Here is a 23806-nt window from a genome sequence, read left to right on the forward strand (position 1 = left end):
TGAGGTGATTAAAATTTCAGAACACATGTTAATTCCCAAGGTGTTATCTTTGTCAACCGAGTCTTTACGCTATTTCTATTTAGTTAAACATAGGTTGGTGATCTAGCCGACCTTTCTGAATTCATTCTACCTACACAAATTTCTCACTATTGCTATTCGCACATAGTCAAATACTTCCATTTAAAGTATAACGAAGACTTTGTTATAATTTGTCCTTTCCTATTTCATTATCATAGATATTGGTTAAAATCATTTTTTAAAAATTCACTAAACGCTTGGTATATTAATAAAAAATCACAAATGATAAAGTTCATAAACAAATAAACAGTAATATGATTTATCAATGAATATAAAAAATGTATTGATGCATACCTTTTTGTGTAGACTAGTAAGTATCAGCTGTTTTGCCTTGATCCGTTGTCTGTTATCTACCGCATTTACATGTCGCTCTGCCTAGGCGTAAACTACTGTCCGACATGGCATCTAGTTTCTTAACAAGGTAAAGTAATGCGTATTCTATCCACAAGTATGTAGCCTTTTGTAAACATATTATATCTGGTGATTGTTTGTCTTACTTAATGTTACACTAAAACACAGTTGTTTAATTGATAATATATCACTTATATTCCATGTCTAATTATAGTTCTTAGTTTTTTCACATTGTCATTGTGCTTTTATACGTATCTATATTTTTTTCGGCTATTAACGTTATAACCAATTAATCTGGAATAATGACATGCGTTATTAGACGAGCATGTTATTGTTTCTAACTGTTAATTCCTATGATGTATAAATGTAAATAATTATTGAACAGTTATGTTAATATCTAATTTGTTTGTTTATGTTACATTTCTATTGGATTTATCTTCAAATGGGGAGGAATTAAAAAACCAGTAACATGACGTTGTATTAACAAATTTCTATGTTTAATGTTTTTTCTATATAATTCAATTTTGCTTGTTACGAGCATTTTCATTGGCTTCAACATTGACTTTATCAGCCCACAAAGGAAATAAAATGGCGTCGCCGTTTGTAACGTTGCCTCTGATTGGCTGAAATGACGGCGTAATGATTTCATAGACAAAAGAGTCCCAAAATGAATTTTGAATATTGAAGAGCTTATCTTTAGTGAATTGAATTATAAGGATTAATTTGAATACAAATTTTATGTTATGGAGATATAACACAAAAATCTGAGTGTACTCTCATCATAAACCGCTTCGCGGTTTATATAGAGTACACTAAGATTTTTGTGTTATATTTCCATAACATAAAAATGTATTCAAGTTAATCTTTAATTATCCATCTCTTCAAATGTTAATATATGAAAGAGAATTGTAAAAGGATTTTGCATAAACTGAAATCAATTATGAATCTCATTTCGATTAAAGGACAGGAATATCACTATTACAAGGAGACACACCGCGAATATACCGCAGCCTCCCAAAATATACAGTCATCCACAAACACGTTGTACGAACGGAGGCAGTGCTTAACTAACCCTGGCTATGGATAGCACGTTATTGTGATAATCAAAAACAAACCGCATGGTTTGATGTTTTACTTTATTCCGTCTTTGTATATAATAGTTACCTCCCTTCCTGGTAGGTATCTCATTGTTACGTCATGTTTTATTTGGTGAAACTCGGGTCGTTGTCTCTGAAACGTATGACATTAAGCTAACAAACAGGCATTACAATAAAAACTTACCCGAAAGGACAGATAACTCTGTAATATGCAAAAATGGAATACTAATGTTATCACTTGAATAAGTATTAAGACTTATTTTTATTTTGCAGACTGCTGTTTTCAATTTGTTTCCTTGGAACATTGAACTTTTCAGGTAAGATATTGACACAAAATTATTTCCTCAGTTAGAACATGCCGTAGTCTTCCAAAATCTACACAAGAACTTATTTACTCCGTTTATGGGACGTTGGTCTATCTGACATCAATCTATTTATTATTTTTCTTTAGAGGCGGGCCAATTATGTGGTTCATGTTCCCACGTATCTGACCCTAGCAACTGTGATCACGTGACCAGATGTGGGGACCACGAGGTAAATTAACCAGATTCAAATCATCCAAGAAATTGAAGATGCTTCTTATGTTGACTTGTGATAATTAAGAATTATAAGAAATAGCTGTGTTAATTAAAACAAATACTTCTTTTGATGTATTATATCACATTTTAGATTTTTTTTCCACACGGTTGGAATTTCTTCTTTGTCCCACATTTTAGATACACCTATTGTTTGTATTTGAGTGAAAAATTATGACTGTCCTTGAGATTATTTCAATGTTCAGCTTTGGAATGACTTTGACTGAGTATAATATTATATTCTGTGTTTGCATTTGTTTACGAAATTATCTCCCCTTCTCATGAGGTACTTATTGTCACTCCATGTGTTTGCGAAAAAAATAACCGTGAATTTAGCTCACAAAATAATTGGCGCCACAATTGATACCTACCCTCAAGGGAGGCAAATCTGTTATATGCGAAGACTTAATATCTTCTATTCTTTTTCAGGAATGTGTCGTTACACAATACCTGACGTCTGGTGGTCACGTGATGTTCGACACGGGATGTATTTCTTCATTTGTGAGTCATTTTAGTATACATATAGCCATTTGTTCTGGCGTTATACCTGCCTTTCTCACACATTTACCGTAAATGTCACAAATTGTAGGGAAATGTTACAAACAAATGGAAACTATGGTTTATAAGCGCGGATAAGAATTACCTCTATTAAGTGGTTCATTACTGGAAATGCCCTTTTACGAAATTAACAATATTAACGCTTCAAAAACAGCGCGAATAGCGCTTAAATCAATCTGATTAAAATACAGATCCTTATTATCACTGCATTGGATAAGAGGATCTGACAACTCCCCATTAAGGGTACAAAGGTCATCCAAACATGACTTCTTACGGGATGCTGTCAGATCCTCTATTGAACGGAGTGGTTATAAGGATCTGTATTTTAATCAGATTGCGCTAAAATAAAAACTTACGCAACAATGAGTGAAGTTAAAGTAATGTCTTTGTTATATATAAAGTCACTTTTGTACGCTTGCATATTCTTTTTGTATCTCAATGATAAACTTTGTAAGACATTGGACACCGTTTCACGAACATTCCATGACTTTAAATTCTGCACATGGTTGTATATAATGTCTTGTATACGTCATTCATTGTTCATTTGGTGCTGATTTGCTGCCTTTGTCATCATGGTGATGACAGTTTAAATTTCGCATTAAAACAGTGAACACAGTGCAAAAAACACCGCAGTCCCTTTAGTGAAAAGGTTTGGGGTTTTTTCTCCGGGTTTTCCGGCTTCTCTTCACCAACAAACATGTCACAACCTCAAAAGAGAATATTAAACTAATAAACCATATAATTAAATATTTCAGCTTAAATATTTTCTTTTTGAAGCGGTGCTCTTCACATCCTGTAGGAAAGCGGGCAATTGAGGATGAAGTGAGATTGAGTGACCGGAGGCTGGACGGTGTACTCGTTTGTCAAGTTTGCTGCAACGACACAAGTATATGTAATACAGTTAAAGGACTATGTAACACACAGCGTAAGTACACACAGTAGTGTGAGACAAATACCCGTCGTCAGTACCGGGTGGGGTTGTGTTTGGTGTCTTCGGCAGTATACTTCAGTAAGATTGCACTATATAAAAAGGGACATGACTTCTACTATTTGTATCTAACACACAGCGTAAGTAAGGTAAGGTAGTATAATGTTACTGGGTGGGGTTTGTGTGTTCGGTGTCTTCAACGGTACGCTTCAGTGAGATAGCACTATATAAGATAGCAAAACTTTCACTATTGCAAGTAGACACACAGCACGAACACACCACAACCTCCCGAAACATACAGATATTAATATACCGCAAAACATTGTAAACAATCCAAACCATACAAAAATCCACGTACTCTGAAGCCAGAGGGATACAGTTATTTGATTTCTTGAATAAGAAAATGTGTAATATTTTTATGAATTGTGTGGCATCTGTAATATTCGGCAATGAATACTGACTACTACAATCTATTTTATTGCCAGTTCTCGATATCAATATCGTCGTATAACATGTATTTGTATATTATGTCGATAGCCGTATGTTGTGTGCCATATTCTTGCTCCAGCACTAGATACAAATAGATCCCTTTTGTGTATTTTGTACTTGTTTTAAGCCCTAGATATCAATGGATACGTATTATATATTTCATGTTCTCTTTCAAGCATTATGTACCAATATTTACGTTTTCTGTATTTCATGTTCTCTTTCCAGTATAAGATACTAATATATACGTATTATGCATTTCATGTTCTCTTTCCAGCATTAGATACCAATATATACGTATTATGTATTTCAGGTTCCCTTTCCAGCATTAAACACCAATATATACGTATTATGTATTTCAGGTTCCCTTTCCAGCATTAAACACTAATATATACGTATTATGTATTTCAGGTTCCCTTTCCAGCATTAGATACCAATATCTACGTATTGTGTATTTCTTGTTTTCTTTCCAGCATTAGATACCAACCAATACATATTATGTATTTCATGTTCCCTTTACAGCGGTAGATACCAACGGATACATATTATGTATTTCATGTTCCCTTTCCAGCATTAGATACTAACGGATACGTATTATGCTACAAATGTGACCAAATGCTTTCACCTAACCAATGTGATAAGATAACACGATGTCCAAGCCATAGGGTAAGTTGCTAGGCAACATTAAACTGAAGAAATTTGAGTCATAATCATTGCAAAAGAATCATGCAAAGTTAAACTGAAGAATGTCTACACAGAATAGTGTAATATTGAGTATGAAGTGTAATAAGTGATAGTATCATGATATAATAAAGATGATGTGATGATGAATGATGATAATGAAGATGAAAATGATGATAATACTGATATTGGTGGTGGTGATGCTGCTGCTGATATTGATTATGAAATTGATAATGATAAAGATGATGGTGGTGATGATAATGTTAATGATGAAGATGATGATGGTAATATAGATTATGGTGGTGATGAAAATGATGTTAAAAATCATGGAATGATGTTGGTTGTGATGATGGTGATGATTGATGATGATATGAGTAAGATGTTTGACAATGAGTGTGATAGTGATATTGTATGTAAATAAGAATGACAGTATTGAGCTAATAAGTAGTATATTGGACATGGAAAAAAAATTATAATACCAAAAACTGAAGAATTCATTATATACTTTCTACCAATCTGATTTAAATACATATATTTACTCTCACTCCTTTTGACAAATTTTCATTAAGGGTCGCGTTCTGGTGACCTCTTGGATTGGCCAATCAAAGTGCTACTTCCAAATTTCTTGAAGGGGATTAAATAATTTGCAGATATATCAGAATAATTTTAGAATTTCATGTAAATGAAATATTAACGGGAAATTCACATGGAATTCACGTGTGAAAGTTATACAGATCATTGAGTCTTATTGACCAACCAACCAAGATGTTCTATTACTTGAAATCTCTTCTTGTTTGATCCGCTTCAGCAATGCTACGTTGAACAAAAGGTGAACCCTTTGAGCGGAACGATGACATGGGAGAGCCGATGTGGACAGGGTGCCCTGGTGAGATCTCATTTCATTCCAAATTATATCTATTTCTACATTTTATTATGTCTGTAATGAAATTGGAGAGTCCATATGGACGGGGTGCCCTGGTGAGATCTTATATAATTCAAAATCATATGTATACCTCCCGAAACGAGGTTAAGGGGGTAAACTGGAATCGGATTGTCCGTCTGTCTGTCTGTCTGTCTGTCTATCTGTCTGTCTGTAGACACAACTCCCCTACTTGACATATTTTGATCATATTTGGTACACGGAACCCTGTCATAAAGAGTTGAGTAAACTATACAAGGTTCATTTCTTTTGTGTAGCCAGGGTACGTATTAGTGGCGAAAGTTCTAGTTATTTCTACATTTTATTATATCTGTAATGATATGGGTTGTGGACATGGTGCCTTGTGAAACACCTAGATTTGTTTTGATATGCCTGTTGTCAGCGTCCATACATTACAATTTCCATGACGGTATGCACCATTCCATGTCAGACATATATTTATTCAAGAAAAAGAAACAAGGTGTTGACAGTTTGCTGAATGGCAAGAAAATTACAATATAAACCTGTTGTATTTACATATATAAATCGTGACAGGGCAACACTGTAATACCTTTTATTTGGATTTGAATTACGGATTACTCCCCTGTAGTCAAACTGGTAGGCTATTCATATCCTTCATGAGTACATGTCTTTAACGAGCACCCACGAAACCAGAGAAAAGTGATCTCTATATACATGTGATCTTAATAAACACGCGGTCTTTACAGAAGTGTGACCGCTAAGGCATGTTTTACTGTGCTATCATTTATAGAGATGTGGTCGCTAAGACAGGTTTTGCTGTACTATCATTTATACAGAGGTGTTTGCTAAGGCAAGTTTTACTGGACTATCATTTATAGAGAGGTGGTCGCTAAGACAGGTTTTAATGTACTATCATGTATACAGAGGTGGTCGCTAAGGCAGGTTTTAATATACTATCATGTATAGAGAGGTGGTCGCTTCGGCAGATTTTACTGAACTATCATTTATAGAGAGGTGGTCTCTAAAACAGGTTTTACTGTACTACTTTTATAGAGAGGTGGTCGCTAAGACAGGTTTTACTCGACTTTCATTTATAGAGAGTTGGTCGCTAAGACAGGTTTTACTGTACTGTCATTTATAGAGGTGGTCGCAAAAATAAGTTTTACTGGACTTTCAAGTATAGAGGTGGTCGCTAAGACAGGTTTTACTGTACTATCATTTTTAGAGAGGTGGTCGCTAAGATAGGTTTTATTGTACTATTTTTATAGAGAGGTGGTCGCTAAGACAGGTTTTACTCGACTTTCATTTATAGAGAGTTGGTCGCTAAGACAGGTCTTACTGTACTGTCATTTATAGAGGTGGTCGCGAAAAAAAGTTTTACTGGACTTTCAAGTATAGAGGTGGTCGCTAAGACAGGTTTTACTGTTACTATCATTTTTAGAGAGGTGGTCGCTAAGATAGGTTTTATTGTACTATTTTTATAGAGAGGTGGTCGCTAAGACAGCTTTTATTGGACTTTCATGTATAGAGAGGTGGTCGCTAAGACAGGTTTTACTGTTTTATCATTTATAGATAGGTGGTCGCTAAGACAGGTTTTGCTGGACTTTCATTTATAGAGGTTTTTGCTAAGGCATGTTTTACTGTACTATCATTAATAGAGAGGTAGTCGCTAAGACAGGTTTTACGCTACTATTATTTCAGGAATGCATGGAATCTCCATCCCTTATGACGAACCCGGGTGTTTTGGTAGGCAAAAGACAGTCCCCTTTTTGTGCGAAATGTTGTAACGAGAAGAATTTCTGTAACAATGAATGCAATAATTCCATGGTAGCACATACATTTCCAACAATTCCACCATCAACAACACCATCAACAACGCCAACACCAACGACTTCAACAACAACGCCACTTCCAACAACGACTCCAACAACAAAATCTACAACGCCATCTACACATAACACAAACCGTACGCATAGAAGTTTAATCATTGTTGCGTGGTATATGTGTGTTGTGCCTGCCATGAAATGGGGTAGTATTAGTTAACGCCTTGTGCCGTCTCGTCCCACCACTTATGATATACGAAGGTACATTTTTGTCTTAGGCATAGTATCATTCCGGATTGAAATAAACAGGTTATCATATGTACAGTAAAACTGTTTATAACGAACACGATTAAAACGGGTTTCTTGGATATAACGTGGTGATTTTCATTCTCCGTCAAGTTTTTTAAAAGATATCTGCTATGTGTGCATGGCGAACTATGTTTATCACGAAGTGATTTTGTTGGTTTCTAGGGGTCATTAATCTAGCTTACCGAGAGTTTTCGATAGCTACTGTCCGTCTTGGTCATTTTTATTATTGACGCTAGATGGCATCGCCGGCGAAAATCAATTACGATATTCACGATAATATCATTGTACAAAAAGAAAAAAAAATGAATTGAAACAACGGCGGAACCTTTATTGTTTCTAATTAAAACATAAATTATTTTCTTTTCATTTGCTAAAATTACAGGTATTTTTGTCTGTCTGTTTTAGTCAGTAAGCCCACAGTTCACAGCTTAGCAACATACGGCGAGGTCACACTGGGGTCTTCTTTAGCCATCCGCTGTACCGTCACAGGCAACCCGACACCCACCATCGCGTGGGGAGTTACGGTAAGACGTGTGTTCTTAGATATATTGATGGAAAGAATAACTTTAGGACAAGGATAAAAATTCTTCTTACGCAATTTTGTATTGCTAATATTTGGTCTATACTCCGGTGCAATGAATATCCAACATGTAAAAAAAACATGTAAACAACATCATTCTAATATGTCTAAATAACCTGTATTTTCTCTTCACATCTAAATATTTTATATCGGATATTGCGCTAATTTATATTATTTTTCCTTCTGAAGCATTTCGATCCGAACGCACCCAAGCCCAACAACACACAGATTATGGATCATCAACAAACTATGTATATTCACCATTTCACAGCCGCCAATGCGGGGTTGTATCTTTGTTACGCTACCAATAGCCAGGGGACAGACAGTAAGGTTATTGCTGTTCAACCGGCCAATTGGCAACAACTAACAGGTTTGTATGCATTTCCTTTTTCCATTGTCTTCTTTTATTTATTTAATATTATTTGTCTTTCATGATTTTTTCTATTGTAATGGTTTTGAATTTAGAAAAATAGTATGTTTCTCAGTACAAAAACTAAGATTTTATATAGCAATTATCTTATAATGTCCATTACTTTATATTTATATTTTTACTGCAGTCCCACTCAGTAACCTAACCAAGCGCAGTTTGCAGTCGTATTAACTATTAACTTCAATCGCTTATTATTACGTCACTATCATTGTGACGTCACAATTGTCGTGCCAGCGATCACGAAAAACGGCTGTTTATATGGCTGTTTCATCATTGACGATAACGAATTATTAATTCATTATAGATGCAAAATCCCTTGTTATTTCAACATGAAATTGTAACCAAATGAAAATATAAGCATTGAACGTCCTTCAGTTGGCATTCATAGCCAATATGAATGCCAACTAGACAAAGGCAAATCCAAGATGAAGCACTAGGGCTATGTTGGTTTACCCGTTGTCTTAATAATGTGTCCGGGTGGGGTGTGTTGCTTGGTGTCTTTAGCAGGAACCTTCAGTGCTATAGTATTATAAAACGGCAATAATTCCATTATTACAAGGAGAGCTTAAACCAAATATATTGCAGCCTTTCAGAACATTTTTATACGCAACGGATTGAATATAGTCGATGTCGTCGTGGCTACGCTGTTTTAAATTGTTCGTAAAATCATTTGATGTTTCATTCGCCTAAACGGTCGCGGCATATCAAACGATTTATCCAAATAATTCTATATTGCATTTCCACCAGTGTAAGATTATTTATGTGTAATAAACCTTTTGTTTGAATTGCTTTGTAAATGTGTTTGTATATTTTTATTTACTTTTAGCTCATCCGACCACATCAACTACTACAGCGGTTCCTACCACAACCAACCAGTCCTGTGAGTTTGTGTTTGTACTGTGAAATATCAATAAAAAGGCCTGAAGAAACTAAAAAAGTCAATAAAGTCAGTATCATTGTAGTATACAGTATCATTGTAGTATACAGTGGACCCGTGATAATCCGGTCGTCGATAGTCCGGACACCTCACACTCTAGATGGATATGTAGGGGAACAGATTGCTTATTAATAAAGTAATCAAATTCTGTCGGTCCAGAAAACTCGCGATCCGGACGGTTTGGACGGCGGATGCAAATGTCCGGAGTAGCACGGGTTCACTGTATCAATGTTTTTACCGGACCGATTTTGAGATAGGAATAGTCTTATCACATTAAAACACGTCTGAAAATATATTCTATACATTATCATTTCATTTCATACAGAGTATGGTAACACTTCATTAGTAGTGACCTTCTAGCGACCGTTGTACTACTGTACTTCAGTTTCAGTACAGAAATCTACATCTCATCACACTATGTAAAAAAACTCATTTGATTTCGTATATCCAACCAATATCAACCATTTATCTAAAATGTCGCCTTTTGTTTTCAGCATTAAAACCTCACATCATCTATGGAACAGACATCCACCACGCACACATTGGGGCCAATTTACGCCTGATGTGCGTGGCAACGGGACAGCCGACTCCCGCTATATCTTGGTCCTTCTCAACATCAGTAAGGACACTTTTTCATATAAAAAATACAGTGCACCTCTGTATATAGAGCATGTTCTTAATAACACCAATTGATTACAAATATGATTTAAAATTTCAAAAAAATTCAGCATGTGTATGAACAACAACAAACTTTAACTGTTTCGATGACATGCTATGTAATATAGTTAGAATGACTCCCCACATGATGTTTCTTAGAACTGTTTTATATAGCATTGGTTGAATGACTTTTTTAAGGTTGCGGTATATACATTGTATCGCTATGTAATGGTCGGAAATCTTGCCCTTTTGATAAAGCCATTTCCTTGACTGATACCCTAACAGGCTGTTATAGCGCTAAACAAAGGACAATAGTTTTAATATCACGAAATTGCACAACTTGAACACACAGCCTCCCAAAACTGCATTAATTTAACAAGCAACTCATTGAATACAGAGGGTGAGTGCTGTTAAACAAACAAAGAAACAATTAAATAATCAATCGCTGTCCTAATTAGGTTTTTATGTCTTGTGTATTTATGTTTTATATACTGGTATATTCAATCGCTGTCCTAATTAGGATTTTATGTCTTGTGTATTTTTGTTTTGTATACTGGTATATTCAATCGCTGTCCTAATTAGGATTTTATGTCTTGTGTATTTTTGTTTTGTTATACTGGTATATTCAATCGCTGTCCTAATTAGGATTTTATGTCTAGTATATTTTTGTTTTGTATACTGGTATATTCAATCGCTGTCCTAATTAGGTTTTTATGTCTTGTGTATTAATGTTTTATATACTGGTATATTCAATCGCTGTCCTAATTAGGTTTTTTATGTCTTGTGTATTTTTGTATTGTATGATGGTACGTTCAATCGTTGTCTTAGGATGTTTTATGTCTAGTATATTTTTGTTTTGTATACTGGTATATTCAATCGCTGTCCTAATTAGGTTTTTATGTCTTGTGTATTTTTGTTTTATATACTGGTATATTCAATCGCTGTCCTAATTAGGATTTTATGTCTTGTGTATTTTTGTTTTGTATACTGGTATATTCAATCGCTGTCCTAATTAGGTTTTTATGTCTTGTGTATTTTTGTTTTGTATACTGGTATATTCAATCGCTGTCCTAATTAGGTTTTTATGTCTTGTGTATTTTTGTATTGTATACTGGTATATTCAATCGCTGTCCTAAATAGGATTTTATGTCTAGTATATTTGGGTATTATTCGTATCAATCTAGCTTTTATTTATTACCGTTTATGGTTAAATTTCCCCTCAAGGAATGAATTCCCCTCCGGCCTTATATTCCCTTGGAAGATTAAAAATTTCCCATTTCATTATTGAGCTTAAAATCTTGCTTTACTAAATCTAAAAATAAAATTATTTTTTACAGTACTTTTTCATCAAAAGGAGCATAATTTTGGACCAAAGGAAGATTCAAAATCCCCTATATTTCACCAAACTTTCCCCCTATTTTGAAAAAGGGTAGTTTCTCCCAAAACCTAGATTAATCCCTGTTATTGTAGACTGTTACATCCAATCGCTGTCTTAATTAGGATTTATGTGCATTTTTGTGTGGTAGACTGGTACATTCCTATTAGGATTTATGTCTTGTGTATTTTTGTATTGTAGTCAGGTATGCCGGATAATCTGAGTTTATTCGGAACAGAACTGATCATCACTGGGTTTAAACAGATCAACTACGGGACCTACAGATGCCAGGCTATGAATATACATGGAACCACCGAGAGGTTCTTTACCATTTCACCATTTCCGTAATCGTGCATGTTAAAAACAGCATAGAGCGTTGGCTATCAATAAAAGTCTTCTGACTTTTTACGTGTGGGTTTTTTTTTTATTTCGTGACAAAGACTAATGAAAATAAAACAAATTGTTCAGCAATTTGAAAATTTATTTTGAAACTTTGCAACGTTGAGTTTCAACAATAGAAATGGTTTACTATATTGATAAACAATTTGATGAAAAAATCCAATAACCAAGTGTAAAATATTACACCCTGTAGCAGGCTACATTTATGTCAAAAAACCCATTATATGTCAATTTGAATAAACTAAATACCGCCAACAGGGGGTTTATTTTCACCAGTAAAATAATACATTTTTCGTATGATTTTAAAATCTATCACAAAAACAATCCTCCCTTTAATGTCAATTCTTTGTAATAAACATTGATAACTGACTGTTTACGTGTGGGTTTTTTATTTCGTGACAAAGACTAATGAAAATAAAACAAATTGTTCAGCAATTTGAAAATTTATTTTGAAACTTTGCAACGTTGAGTTTCAACAATAGAAATGGTTTACTATATTGATAAACAATTTGATGAAAAAATCCAATAACCAAGTGTAAAATATTACACCCTGTAGCAGGCTACATCTATGTCAAAAACCCATTATATGTCAATTTGAATAAACTAAATACCGCCAACAGGGGGTTTCTTTTCCCCAGTAAAATAATACCTTTTTCGTATGATTTTAAAATCTATCACAAAAACAATCCTCCCTTTAATGTCAATTCTTTGTAATAAATATTGATAACTGACTGTTTACGTGTGGGTTTTTTTATTTCGTGACAAAGACTAATGAAAATAAAACAATTTGTTCAGCAATTTGAAAATTTATTTTGAAACTTTGCAACGTTGAGTTTCAACAATAGAAATGGTTTACTATATTGATAAACAATTTGATGAAAAAATCCAATAACCAAGTGTAAAATATTACACCCTGTAGCAGGCTACATCTATGTCAAAAACCCATTATATGTCAATTTGAATAAACTAAATACCGCCAACAGGGGGTTTATTTTCACCAGTAAAATAATACATTTTTCGTATGATTTTAAAATCTATCACAAAAACAATCCTCCCTTTAATGTCAATTCTTTGTAATAAATATTGATAACTGACTTAACCATGCGTAATATACTTTTCAAGGGATTCGGAAATACTCGAAAAAAACCAATTCTACGACTCGAGGTATAAAAAAGCATTTTGTTGCAAGCTTGTTAAAATGGAAATATGATGGAGTATAGTCTTAGATCGTCCGGCATTACCTTTTTTCATCAATCTGATTAAAATACAGATCGTTATAACCACTCCGTTCAATAGAGGATCTGACAACATCCCGTAAGGGGCCATGTTTGGATGACCGTTGTACCACGTGTACTTCAGATACAATGCATTTTCTACACATTAAATATAAATTTACAACACCATTTCGTCCCAGTATACAAGTAAAATAAGTTTTGTTGTGCTGTTTTGGCGAGATGACTTCGCACATAAAAATAAATCTGACATCTTTTTAAAACAATTTCTTAAAAGTCAAATTCAAGATTCTAGCAGCAGCAATTCCATTGGCCATTTCCAAAGTTCACCTTGAAATGACCCTTTTGTGTTTCGTCAGATCCTCTTGTCCAACGCAGTGATAATATTGATCTGGACTTTAATCAGATTGTTTTTCACCACTGCATTCATCATATATTATACTGGTATATACTCGAACAAGGATAATCCATACAAATATAGTGAATCTTCGATAATCCTGACATTTGCGTCCCGAGGCCAAATTGTCCGGATTGCGAATGTCCCTTGACGGAATTTAATTACCTAGTAATCAAATTTGTTCCCCGATATCTCCGTCTGGAGTGTGAGGTTGCCGGACTATCGAGGGTACACTGTACCACTTTATGTTCGGGATTTTATAGATTGTTGTATTAAACTGGTGTGTGTGTGACGTATACTTTACTTTATTGAAGAGAAAAATTTCCGTATAATACATAATGGGCCGCCGATAATCCAGACGTCGATGATCCGGAAAACTCTCATTTCGGACGGAAATGATTTAAACGGATTATTGTAACGTTATAAATTGAACCACATTAATTTTTCAATGTAAATTATCCTGTCAAAGTGAAGTTATTCTTACTGCAAATTGTACTGAATTTATTACATTTTTTTCGCAGTAAAATATAAGATTTTAAGGTAAAAATATAAGTAATGTAAAGTTTTAATTTTTTCACTCGCTTTTGACCTATCAGAATGCAGCATTGACAGTGAAAATATCATTTTATTGTTACGACATAAGTTTGTGCACAGAAATGACTTGATATAATTGTGTAGAAATATGACGTTATGCTCATAAAAATACGACGTGATAATCGCAAGGGCAAATAACTCTTGTAAAATACAATGGCGGAAGCAAGAAAACAAATGTATCAAATACACTATTTCTTGTTTCTTAATGAATACCAGTAATATTTCTCTTGTGGACACTTGTGAAAAGTATCAAAGTTTTCACCTCACGCGATGAAATATAAATGTTTTTTATCGAGAAACAAGAGAAATATTCTCTTTAGTTTCTCATTATGCATAATGAAAGATATTCAGCAAAACAAACAGCAAGAAGAGGACCATAATTCGGGTCGCAAATTTACTCAGCAATTTTCCTTTGACATGATAATTTAGTTTGAAAACATAATGTGTTACTGACTTAAAACACAAATTTCGACAGTTCGGAAAATTCGTAATCCAGGCGGTTTCGGCTGAGATCGAAGTTGTCCGGATTACTGAGGGTTCACTGTATATGTATAATGTATGTCCAGCTATTGGCATTGACCCCGCACTAGGTACATTGTACATGACCCAGAGCTTTCCATACCTAAGCGGCCACACATAACCCTATGTAGGGATAAGATACCGTTATCTTTACGCCCTCCAGTTAAGATGCCAGGTGCATCACTATATGACTCTTTGTCTTCAACAGTATCGATACAAACCGTGATAACAGGTTTATCGCTTAATACCTGAATAAGTGTTGACAAATAAAACCTGCCATTCGATCCACGTACCGTATAATTATAGCTGCTAATTCCTTAACCATGACCCATCTGAGCGTGTTCACCTGCAATATCTTAATTGAGGTTCTTACCTGCATGACTGTTTTATTCTACAAAGGTAAATTATAGTCATTTAAATTATCAATTATCGTTCTACATTTTCCGTTACTTTTTAATAGACTGAATCTGTTTGTTTGACGAATACCTTGGGTTTTTTTTAATATTTGTGAAGTGGAAATATTTTTGTATCAAATCTCATACTTTGGTGTTAAGCTATTTTGTATGTACAATGACATAAAGATGTATTTAAATGCAAGGATAGCTATACACATATTTACAAGATAACATAATTGTTTTGTAAATATTTATTAAGTTAATTTTTTATAACAAATTTAATACTTTTTCATTCAATACTATACAGATGTATTTAAAGATGCTCCACCGCCGACTTAGCATAAGCGAGTTTTGAAATTTAATTGTGTATATATGTGTCTAATTAACACAAAAAATAATATAAGCTAATTTATATTGCTCTAAGCTGATGCGCAATAGGTACTTCATTTTATATTTGATATAGTGCCACGGAATGTTTACGGGATGAAATTGATTATTTTTGATTAATGGTTTAACGTGAGTATCTTTTGTAACTAAAGAAACATACTAACTCGTCTACTCCCCTTTTTATAGAGAAAAATGTCATTTGTCAGCGGTAGAACATCTTTAAACAACGGTAACTATACAATATAATTTATATTATAACATATTGTTAAGATGTGATGATTGGGTTCAGTACCTGTTTACAATTTTATTTTTTATGTTCTTTTATCTATTTTATGGATAGCATTGTATCAGTAACTACTTTTATGAATAAAGGTTTTAATGTTTGTTAAAGGACATGCATTAGATCTTAAGAGCAGTGTCACGCATTTGCAAACTCGAGTACATCCTAATTATATTCAACTTGAGTGGTCTCCCTTGGCGGAAGCGGATGTAAACGGAAGTACTGCGGAATACCTCGTGGATTATCAGATCATGGGTACAGAGTCACATTACACCATCGAAATAGAAAGGGAAACAACTCAAACAAATATTTCAACGTCATCCTATCCCGGCATGCTCTTCCTCATTCGGTTATATAAAAAAGACCATTTGAGCCTTGCAACTAGATTTGTCCGCTCAGGTAATTATTATATTCAATCTGATTGAAATACAGATCCTTATAAACACTCCGTTTAATAGAGGATATATAAACATCCCTTAAGGGGTCATATTTTGCACGTTGCTAAATGTATATCAATTGACAACGCATTTCGCCCCATCATAAACATATGATAAGCTTTGCTGTGCTCTTGGGGCGAGATGACTACTTACGCAGAAATATTTCTCTGACAGATTTCAAAACGATTTCGTCCCCTGAAATTCACTGTCAAAATTTTGCGTGTTTTAATCAGACTGTTATAATATTTAAACTATCGTCTATCGATTTTCTACTTAATCCAAACTATAAAACAGCAAAACAATGGATACTTCAAAGACTGTACATAAAGGACTATGACTGTCAATGTCAACAAAGTATTCAATTTACAGATGTATTGATCTAATATCTAACATTTAAAAATCAGTGGCTGTAATACTAAATGTCATTTTAGATATAAACACAGATTAAGATGTTTGCTCGCTTTTCTCTATCATATATATACGTTTCCAATAGTCAATACCACCAATATGATAATGAAATGAATGTAGAGTTACAGATCAATAATAAGTGCGCGTGTTACAAATCAGGGTTCCGTGAATTTCAAAATCGAGGGACATGAAAAGCATACATAAATTTCAGAAACAGATTTTTTCGATAGGGAAAGTTTCACATAAATGACCCACTGGATCCGCCATTGTTTAAATTTAAGAGTTCAGAAATAATATTTCTTCTGTACATGTTTCATTGCAGCATGTGGTACTACGATGACAATGAACACCGGCGAGACTGTATTTATCAGTTCTCCATCTTATCCCGAAAACTCCAAATCAATGACTTTATGCAAATGGACTTTTAAAAAACCTGCTGGCACGTGGTTTAAAATGACAATGAATGAACTGGTATTACCAAACGATTCATGTCAAACGTATATCAACATCTCTGGACACTCAGTGATGTGTAATACGTCATCAAAAATTGAAGATGTGTTCTACGTCACGACTAATGTGACCACGTTGAAATTCGTCGGCAAATCAGCGGGCGCAGTTTTCAAATTCACTGTTAAAGGTAAACAACTATTTACTTTTACTTGTGTTACCTTTGTCTTGACACGATGGTTAGCTATTCACTAATTTCAGAGCATTTATACTATTTTCATTTGCAACTTGGGGTTGCGCGGCGTCATAAAAACCAAGGTAAAACACAAAGGGCACAAAAAGAAGGCACATCCCGAATATACCACATTCTTCAAAATCACCGCACCGCACATTGCATACATTCAACATACTGCATATATGAGAGGCCGTCCTTACATGACCATGGCTGTTAAAAGGACGGTAATTAATCAATCCAACAAACAAACTAATGTAAAACATGGGTGGTAAGTTGTTTAGACGAGATTCGAAACAATGTAGGGAAGTCAATTCAAAGACAGTGTTTGGTATGTAGTTCTAATTCTCAATTTCTTAATCAATCTGACCCCGCTCTGTTTCGTAACCAACGCACTGCCCTTGCATGTAGTATGTGTAATTGTTGGGAGTGGCTTAAAACATTTTGATTATGCAAGATCATTTTGCAGTTCATTTAAGGTTATGAAATTATTATATCGTAAACTCTATCCAATATTTTGTTTTGTTTCAGTTATACCATCGATGAGTTTTCCTGTAAATTTCACAACAGACGCTATTGATGACATGATTAACGTTTCATGGACACCTTTAAAACAAAGCGTGCCAGACTTACAATACGTAGTAACGTATAATATAATTCCATCTCTAACGGAGACAGAACATCTCGTGGCTTCAAATGCTTCCATGTATTCCATCAATGTGACGAGTCATAGAGGTCAACTTTTTAATGTTTCTCTAGCCCTAAGGATGCCACACTGGGAAAGCAACAGAACGGAGGCTGTGATCACTCGGGCAGGTAATGTCTTTAGACACGTGACTATAACGGTATGACATCTTTGGAGAAAACGTGCCACTTTTGCAAAGAGGCTAATATACCGCAGCCTTCCGACATATACAGACATTCATAAGTTAAAACACATTGCATACAGTGAAGGTAGTCCTATTAACAACCAATTAATAAACGTTCTTATTCTAGTTGTTCACCAGCCATTTCTGGTATTTCAGATTGCAAAGAGTCATATTTCCTGGAGGATGGCAAATCCATAATTTTGAGCTCTCCAGATTTTCCCGAGGATGTATCACCCTACGTTCTATGCTCCTGGAGTGTCACTGCCAACCCGCGGTTCTTCCTGAGGATATCATTTTTAGATCCAGTAGGATCATATAATCTGACAATTCCGTGGAAAATTGTATCTGTGGTTGATGACAAAGAGACCTTAATTCATATTCTTGATGATGTAAAATCACTGATCATAAACAGCAGTTCTGTAGAGTTACAACTACGTACAGACAAACTCCGGTATACTGGGTTTAGGATGGTTGTCAACTCTGTCGGTAAGTTTAAAACTTTTCAATGGAGATTAAAACACTCTTGTACATGTACATACATGCACATAGATATTTGTTTCATATGATCCCCTAAATGATAATAAAGAGATAACAATTTGAATCAGATTGTAAAATAGTTTTACACTGTCGAAATATGAAGTCTCCCTATTAAAGTCTATATGTTCCATCCTTACATAACTACGAATTAAAGAAATCTTTTACTCTGTTATTCATCTCCTAAGGAAACCAATATTTTGAGAATATTTATCAAGAATGACAATGCGTATGTTTTATTTTTACAATTAAAAATTAGAGCTGAAAATATAATATAATATAAACTTTATTTATTTTACATCGATAACGAAACAAGTTATACAATTTATGTAAATCACTCTCGATGGCCCGGATGTAAGCGCGCGAGGGATCTTAGTGTGGGAGAAAACCGGAGTGCCCGAAGAAAACCCACGTGATCGGGCAGGTGACCCCTAACCTTTTCATGTCCGTGCCGGGGATCGAACCCCGGCCGGCTAGGTGAAAGGCGAGTGGCTTACACCACTACACCACCCGATCACCCGTGTGATAATTAATAGTGATAATCTCATTATATTTACATCTACAGTCAGATTAGCTAAGTTGTGATCTACAACAATATTTCACATTTTGGCATTATTATTAGCAATTGAGAAGTGATTTCTGCCAATATGTTCCCATCTAAACATAAATGAGGCATAAAAAACAAGAATTATACATTATGTAAATTACGTGTTTATACAGCCTAATACATGTTAATCTGTCCATTTCAATGTTTTTCACAGATTAATTCATCAAACGTTTTTCAATGGTTTTCATTAGAGTACTAAAGTAAAAATAACATGTCAAAGTTTTCGCCCAGTAACCGCACACATAACTTCAATTTACATATATTAATATTTATAGTATCGAATTGAAAATACTCATATTTGAATATGAACAATGCACAATGGATATATGACAGTCTAGTCATGAAAATTGGGACCAAAATTAGTATATTGGAAAACATATATATTCGAATACGTGTATATACACATTCGCATACAGGACAATATCTTCTTGAATAGTTTATAATTATATTATAGTGGGTAATTTTATGTCATAAAAACTTTCTTCGAAACATGTTTCAATAGAGACAAGATTGACCGCCATAATAAACTTGTTGTTATTTTCATAATTTCAAGGTCATTAGATGCATAAATATTGATTAGGTAAGATAGTTAAAGTAAAAATGTTTTGAGAGAGTATGTTGTTATAATAGATATATTTGTTTTTATTTGAACTTACAGCGCCTCCAACTTTACCACCACGAAATGTGCATGTCAACTTAATAGGAACCATCTTGCAAATAAATTGGCAGGCACCGTTACATCGCGCTTATGATGTCACCGAATACGTCATACAGTATGACGTCGTTCCGGATATTGAAGATGAAGAGGTCAGAGTGAATGGAACAACCAATCAGCATTCGATCAATGTGCGAGACTACCAGGGACGATTGTTCAGAATCAGCGTCATGTCTGTAACTGGAGGAGGAAGGAGTGCTGCTTCCAAACCGGTTTACATCCGTACACGTGAGTCATGAGTGTAAAAATACCTATGGATAATAAATTTGCAATAATAATAGCATTTGGCCCAGAAACCCAAAACCAGCTCCAAAGGTTTTGTTTGTTTGTTTGCTTAATTAACGTCCTATCAACAGCTATGGTCATAAAAGGACGGTCTCCCATGTATGCGGTGTGTTGCGTGTATGTTGTGCGAGGTGAGTGTTTTTGGGAGACTGAGGTATATTCATGTTGTGTCTTCTTGTATAGTGGAACTTTTGCCCTTTTTATAGTGCTATATCACTGAAACATGCCGCCGAAGACACCAAGCAACACACCCCACCCGGTCACATTATACTGACAACGGGCGAACCAGTCGTCCCACTCCTTGTAATTCCAAGCGGCTTGTGTTATGATCAAAGTCAAACGATCTAGGCGTAACTCAATCTGATTGTAATACAGATCCTTATAACCGTTTAATAGTAGTGATAATAAGGATATGTATTTTTTAATCAGATTGGGTGTAACTGATATGTTTATACAAAAATTTTTTTTTTAAATCTATAAAAACATTAAAGATTAAGTTCTAATGGATAGGATGCCAGAAGAAATAAATTTAAAGGAAAAAAATCCAAGCAAAAATATTTGAATATATTATTATACTAAATATTTATGTTTTGGCGTTTTTTACATACTAATTTGTTCCTTTTCAGATTGTGGAGGAAAAAGAACATTACAGCATGGGGATACCATGCTTGTTATCTCCCCTCGAAATCAACATAATATTTACCCACCAGATGTCGTATGTAAATGGTCAGTATCTACAGAGCTCCATTGGCTGAAAATTGTATTTCAACATTTTTATTTAGAAATTTCACCTGGATGCGAGTCTGACTCATTAGAGATCGACGGATTTCGTTTCTGTGGATCAAAGATTGAAAATACCTTGGTATATAAGAAAGCATCCATTGAAATCATGTTCACAACCAACGGAGACTTACAAGATACAGGATTCATATTCTCATTAAAAGCTGTTGGTAAGTACAAAAACCAAAACTTTGCAGATGTACTAGTATTCCGTCTTTGCATGTTACACAGTTAGCTCCCTTGCTCAATTGTTACGTCATTATTTTGTGAGCGCAATTCATTTTCTCCGAAAAGTATGACGTTACGCTCGAAAACACATGACGCAACAATCAATACCTACCCGCAAGGGCAGATAACTCTGTAATATGCAAATACGGAATATCATCACTAGAATGGTAGCAATGCAACTATATAAAATCCGTTTGCACTATGTTATATTTCGAAGATTTTTCAATTCCTAATTTAAGTAAAACATAATAAATGGATTTTTTTTTATGTTTTATGTTTTACGTTCATGTAAATAATAAAATTATGATTGAATATTCAATGACAGCATTCTTCATATGGCCACTTAAGAATGATATTAGAAAAGAATATCAAGGTTTACAACGTATTAGTCCTTCACCAATGAACAAACCATAGGAATATAGATATATAAACTTTCAAATAATGTCTTTCTCACATTAACTACTGGAATATATCTATGTTGAAGCCCCTGCTCCGGAAATCCCTGAAAATCTTCGGGTCATTTCATCTTTATATGGACTAACAGTAAAGTGGTCGGAACCAAACCGGAACTCAGCATACGTTACCGGATATAGAATTAACTTCCGGTATCAAAACTACAGTACTCTTCAAGGTATCGTGTTAGTAAATTCAAGTGAAAGTTTGTCAACAAAAGAAGGAGGCTGGTTTAGCATTACGGCAAATAGTGATACTTTTGTTTACGTCATAAACACACGTGACCGTCCCGGAGTAATGTTTGAGGTTTGGATGGAAAGCATGGGCGAAGCAGTCGACAGTCCTTCAACAGAGGTCATCACCGCACGTGCACGTAAGTAACGTTTATGCCCTTCTGCACATATCAAGAAAAGATATTGAAACATTGTCACTCCAAACCGAACACCTCGCATTTCACACACGCAAGACACCACCTACACGGAAAGCCAAATGCTAGACTAAGTGGGGTTGACCGAAAAACGACCACAAAGATTTCACGGTGTACAATACCATGGAGGTCTTCTACTATAACAAAAACGTATACAGTGTTCATGTATGTAACCTTAGCTATTGCAATTATTTTAACATTTGAGAATATTTGTGATTCTTAAGTATGAATAAAACAATTACATAAACATGTATTACGAAATTCATTTATTTATTTGCTGAAGCAATATTTTAAGAGGTTTAAACATGACATTATTCAATTTTATAAATATTACATTCTCAAATCAGTTTACGTTAAATTCGTTTCTATTGTGTGTCGGTAACAACTAAAGGTCCTATTCATATACCACGTGATATCTGATATCGTCTGCGCGGGACTAATACCTCCAGTTGTAATGTAACGTAACCCTTTATAATCTTCCCTCTGGAATGACGTTAACGCGGGATATCATCTTTTGACGTGGTTCCATCATAGAAACAATAGTCCCACACGGACGCTATCAGCAATAACGAGGTACGATAATTACATTTTTGAAGTCCCATTGTGAAATAACAAAAAAATATTTTTCAAAAAAGGATTTTTTTTTACTTTTCAGATTGTGGTGGTATAATAGAATTCGACAACACAACCAAATACATATCCTCACCGAGGTATCCTTATATGGACAACGGCGATATATATTGTTCATACCACGTCTTAACAACAGCGGAAATCAAATTGACTTTCATAGCTTTGAATTTTAACGAATTCGACTTTTCCACGTCATGTTCCCATGGTTACCTGTTTGTGGACGGAGTTGATAGAAGTTGTGAACCCAACACCAGCGATATATCACCGTCTTTCTATGGACACGATTTTAATATAGAATATCACGGTAGTCCAAGGAGATCGAGATTCCTTATAGAACTAACACTATCTGAAAGGACGGAGAAAGTCTCGGATTATTCTTTCACTTTGAACCATAGCCTCTATACCCGACCTCAGGTCATGCCATTAATACTGTGTATCTATTTTGTGATGTTTTGCACTTACATGGACCAAATCCCTATATCATTCCATATTTGATATCCCCCAAAAACTGGGTGATGATGTGATAACGATCATGAGGGTTGTTTCCCTTGGCAGGAGCTCTCCGGTAAGAGTAAGCTGAGTAACAATCAAACGCCCAGTGTTTATACTCGAGTGACGTCATTTGACCCAATGGTTGTAGTTGGTGCTACATACCTGTCTGACCGCCGTTTCTTTTTTTACACCGGATTTGCACCTTGTAATGAAAAACTCGTATAACAATAGCCGAAAAATACAAAAGTCTGGAAAAAGAAATTTGTAGTTTTCATTATAGTCATCAGATAGTT

General features: G+C 34.7%; 2 protein-coding genes across 2 annotated transcripts; both read left to right on the forward strand.

Annotated features, from left to right (window-relative positions):
- The first annotated feature begins 363 nt into the window (after positions 1-363).
- LOC138306355 (uncharacterized) lies at positions 364-12174 on the forward strand. Its single transcript, XM_069246794.1, has 13 exons — positions 364-499; positions 1800-1843; positions 1978-2060; positions 2531-2602; positions 3437-3584; positions 4645-4739; positions 5563-5640; positions 7357-7621; positions 8193-8311; positions 8557-8737; positions 9624-9677; positions 10229-10353; positions 11968-12174. The coding sequence occupies exons 1-13, from the start codon at positions 477-479 to the stop codon at positions 12112-12114; spliced, it is 1434 nt and encodes a 477-aa protein (XP_069102895.1). The 5' UTR covers positions 364-476; the 3' UTR covers positions 12115-12174.
- Positions 12175-16096: 3922 nt separating this feature from the next.
- LOC138306356 (uncharacterized) lies at positions 16097-23702 on the forward strand. Its single transcript, XM_069246795.1, has 8 exons — positions 16097-16368; positions 17137-17451; positions 18025-18309; positions 18519-18848; positions 20162-20446; positions 21130-21453; positions 21996-22337; positions 23047-23702. The coding sequence occupies exons 1-8, from the start codon at positions 16221-16223 to the stop codon at positions 23514-23516; spliced, it is 2499 nt and encodes an 832-aa protein (XP_069102896.1). The 5' UTR covers positions 16097-16220; the 3' UTR covers positions 23517-23702.
- Positions 23703-23806: the final 104 nt, after the last annotated feature.

Source organism: Argopecten irradians, chromosome 13 (assembly GCF_041381155.1).
Source record: "Argopecten irradians isolate NY chromosome 13, Ai_NY, whole genome shotgun sequence".
Taxonomy (NCBI): Eukaryota; Metazoa; Mollusca; class Bivalvia; order Pectinida; family Pectinidae; genus Argopecten; species Argopecten irradians.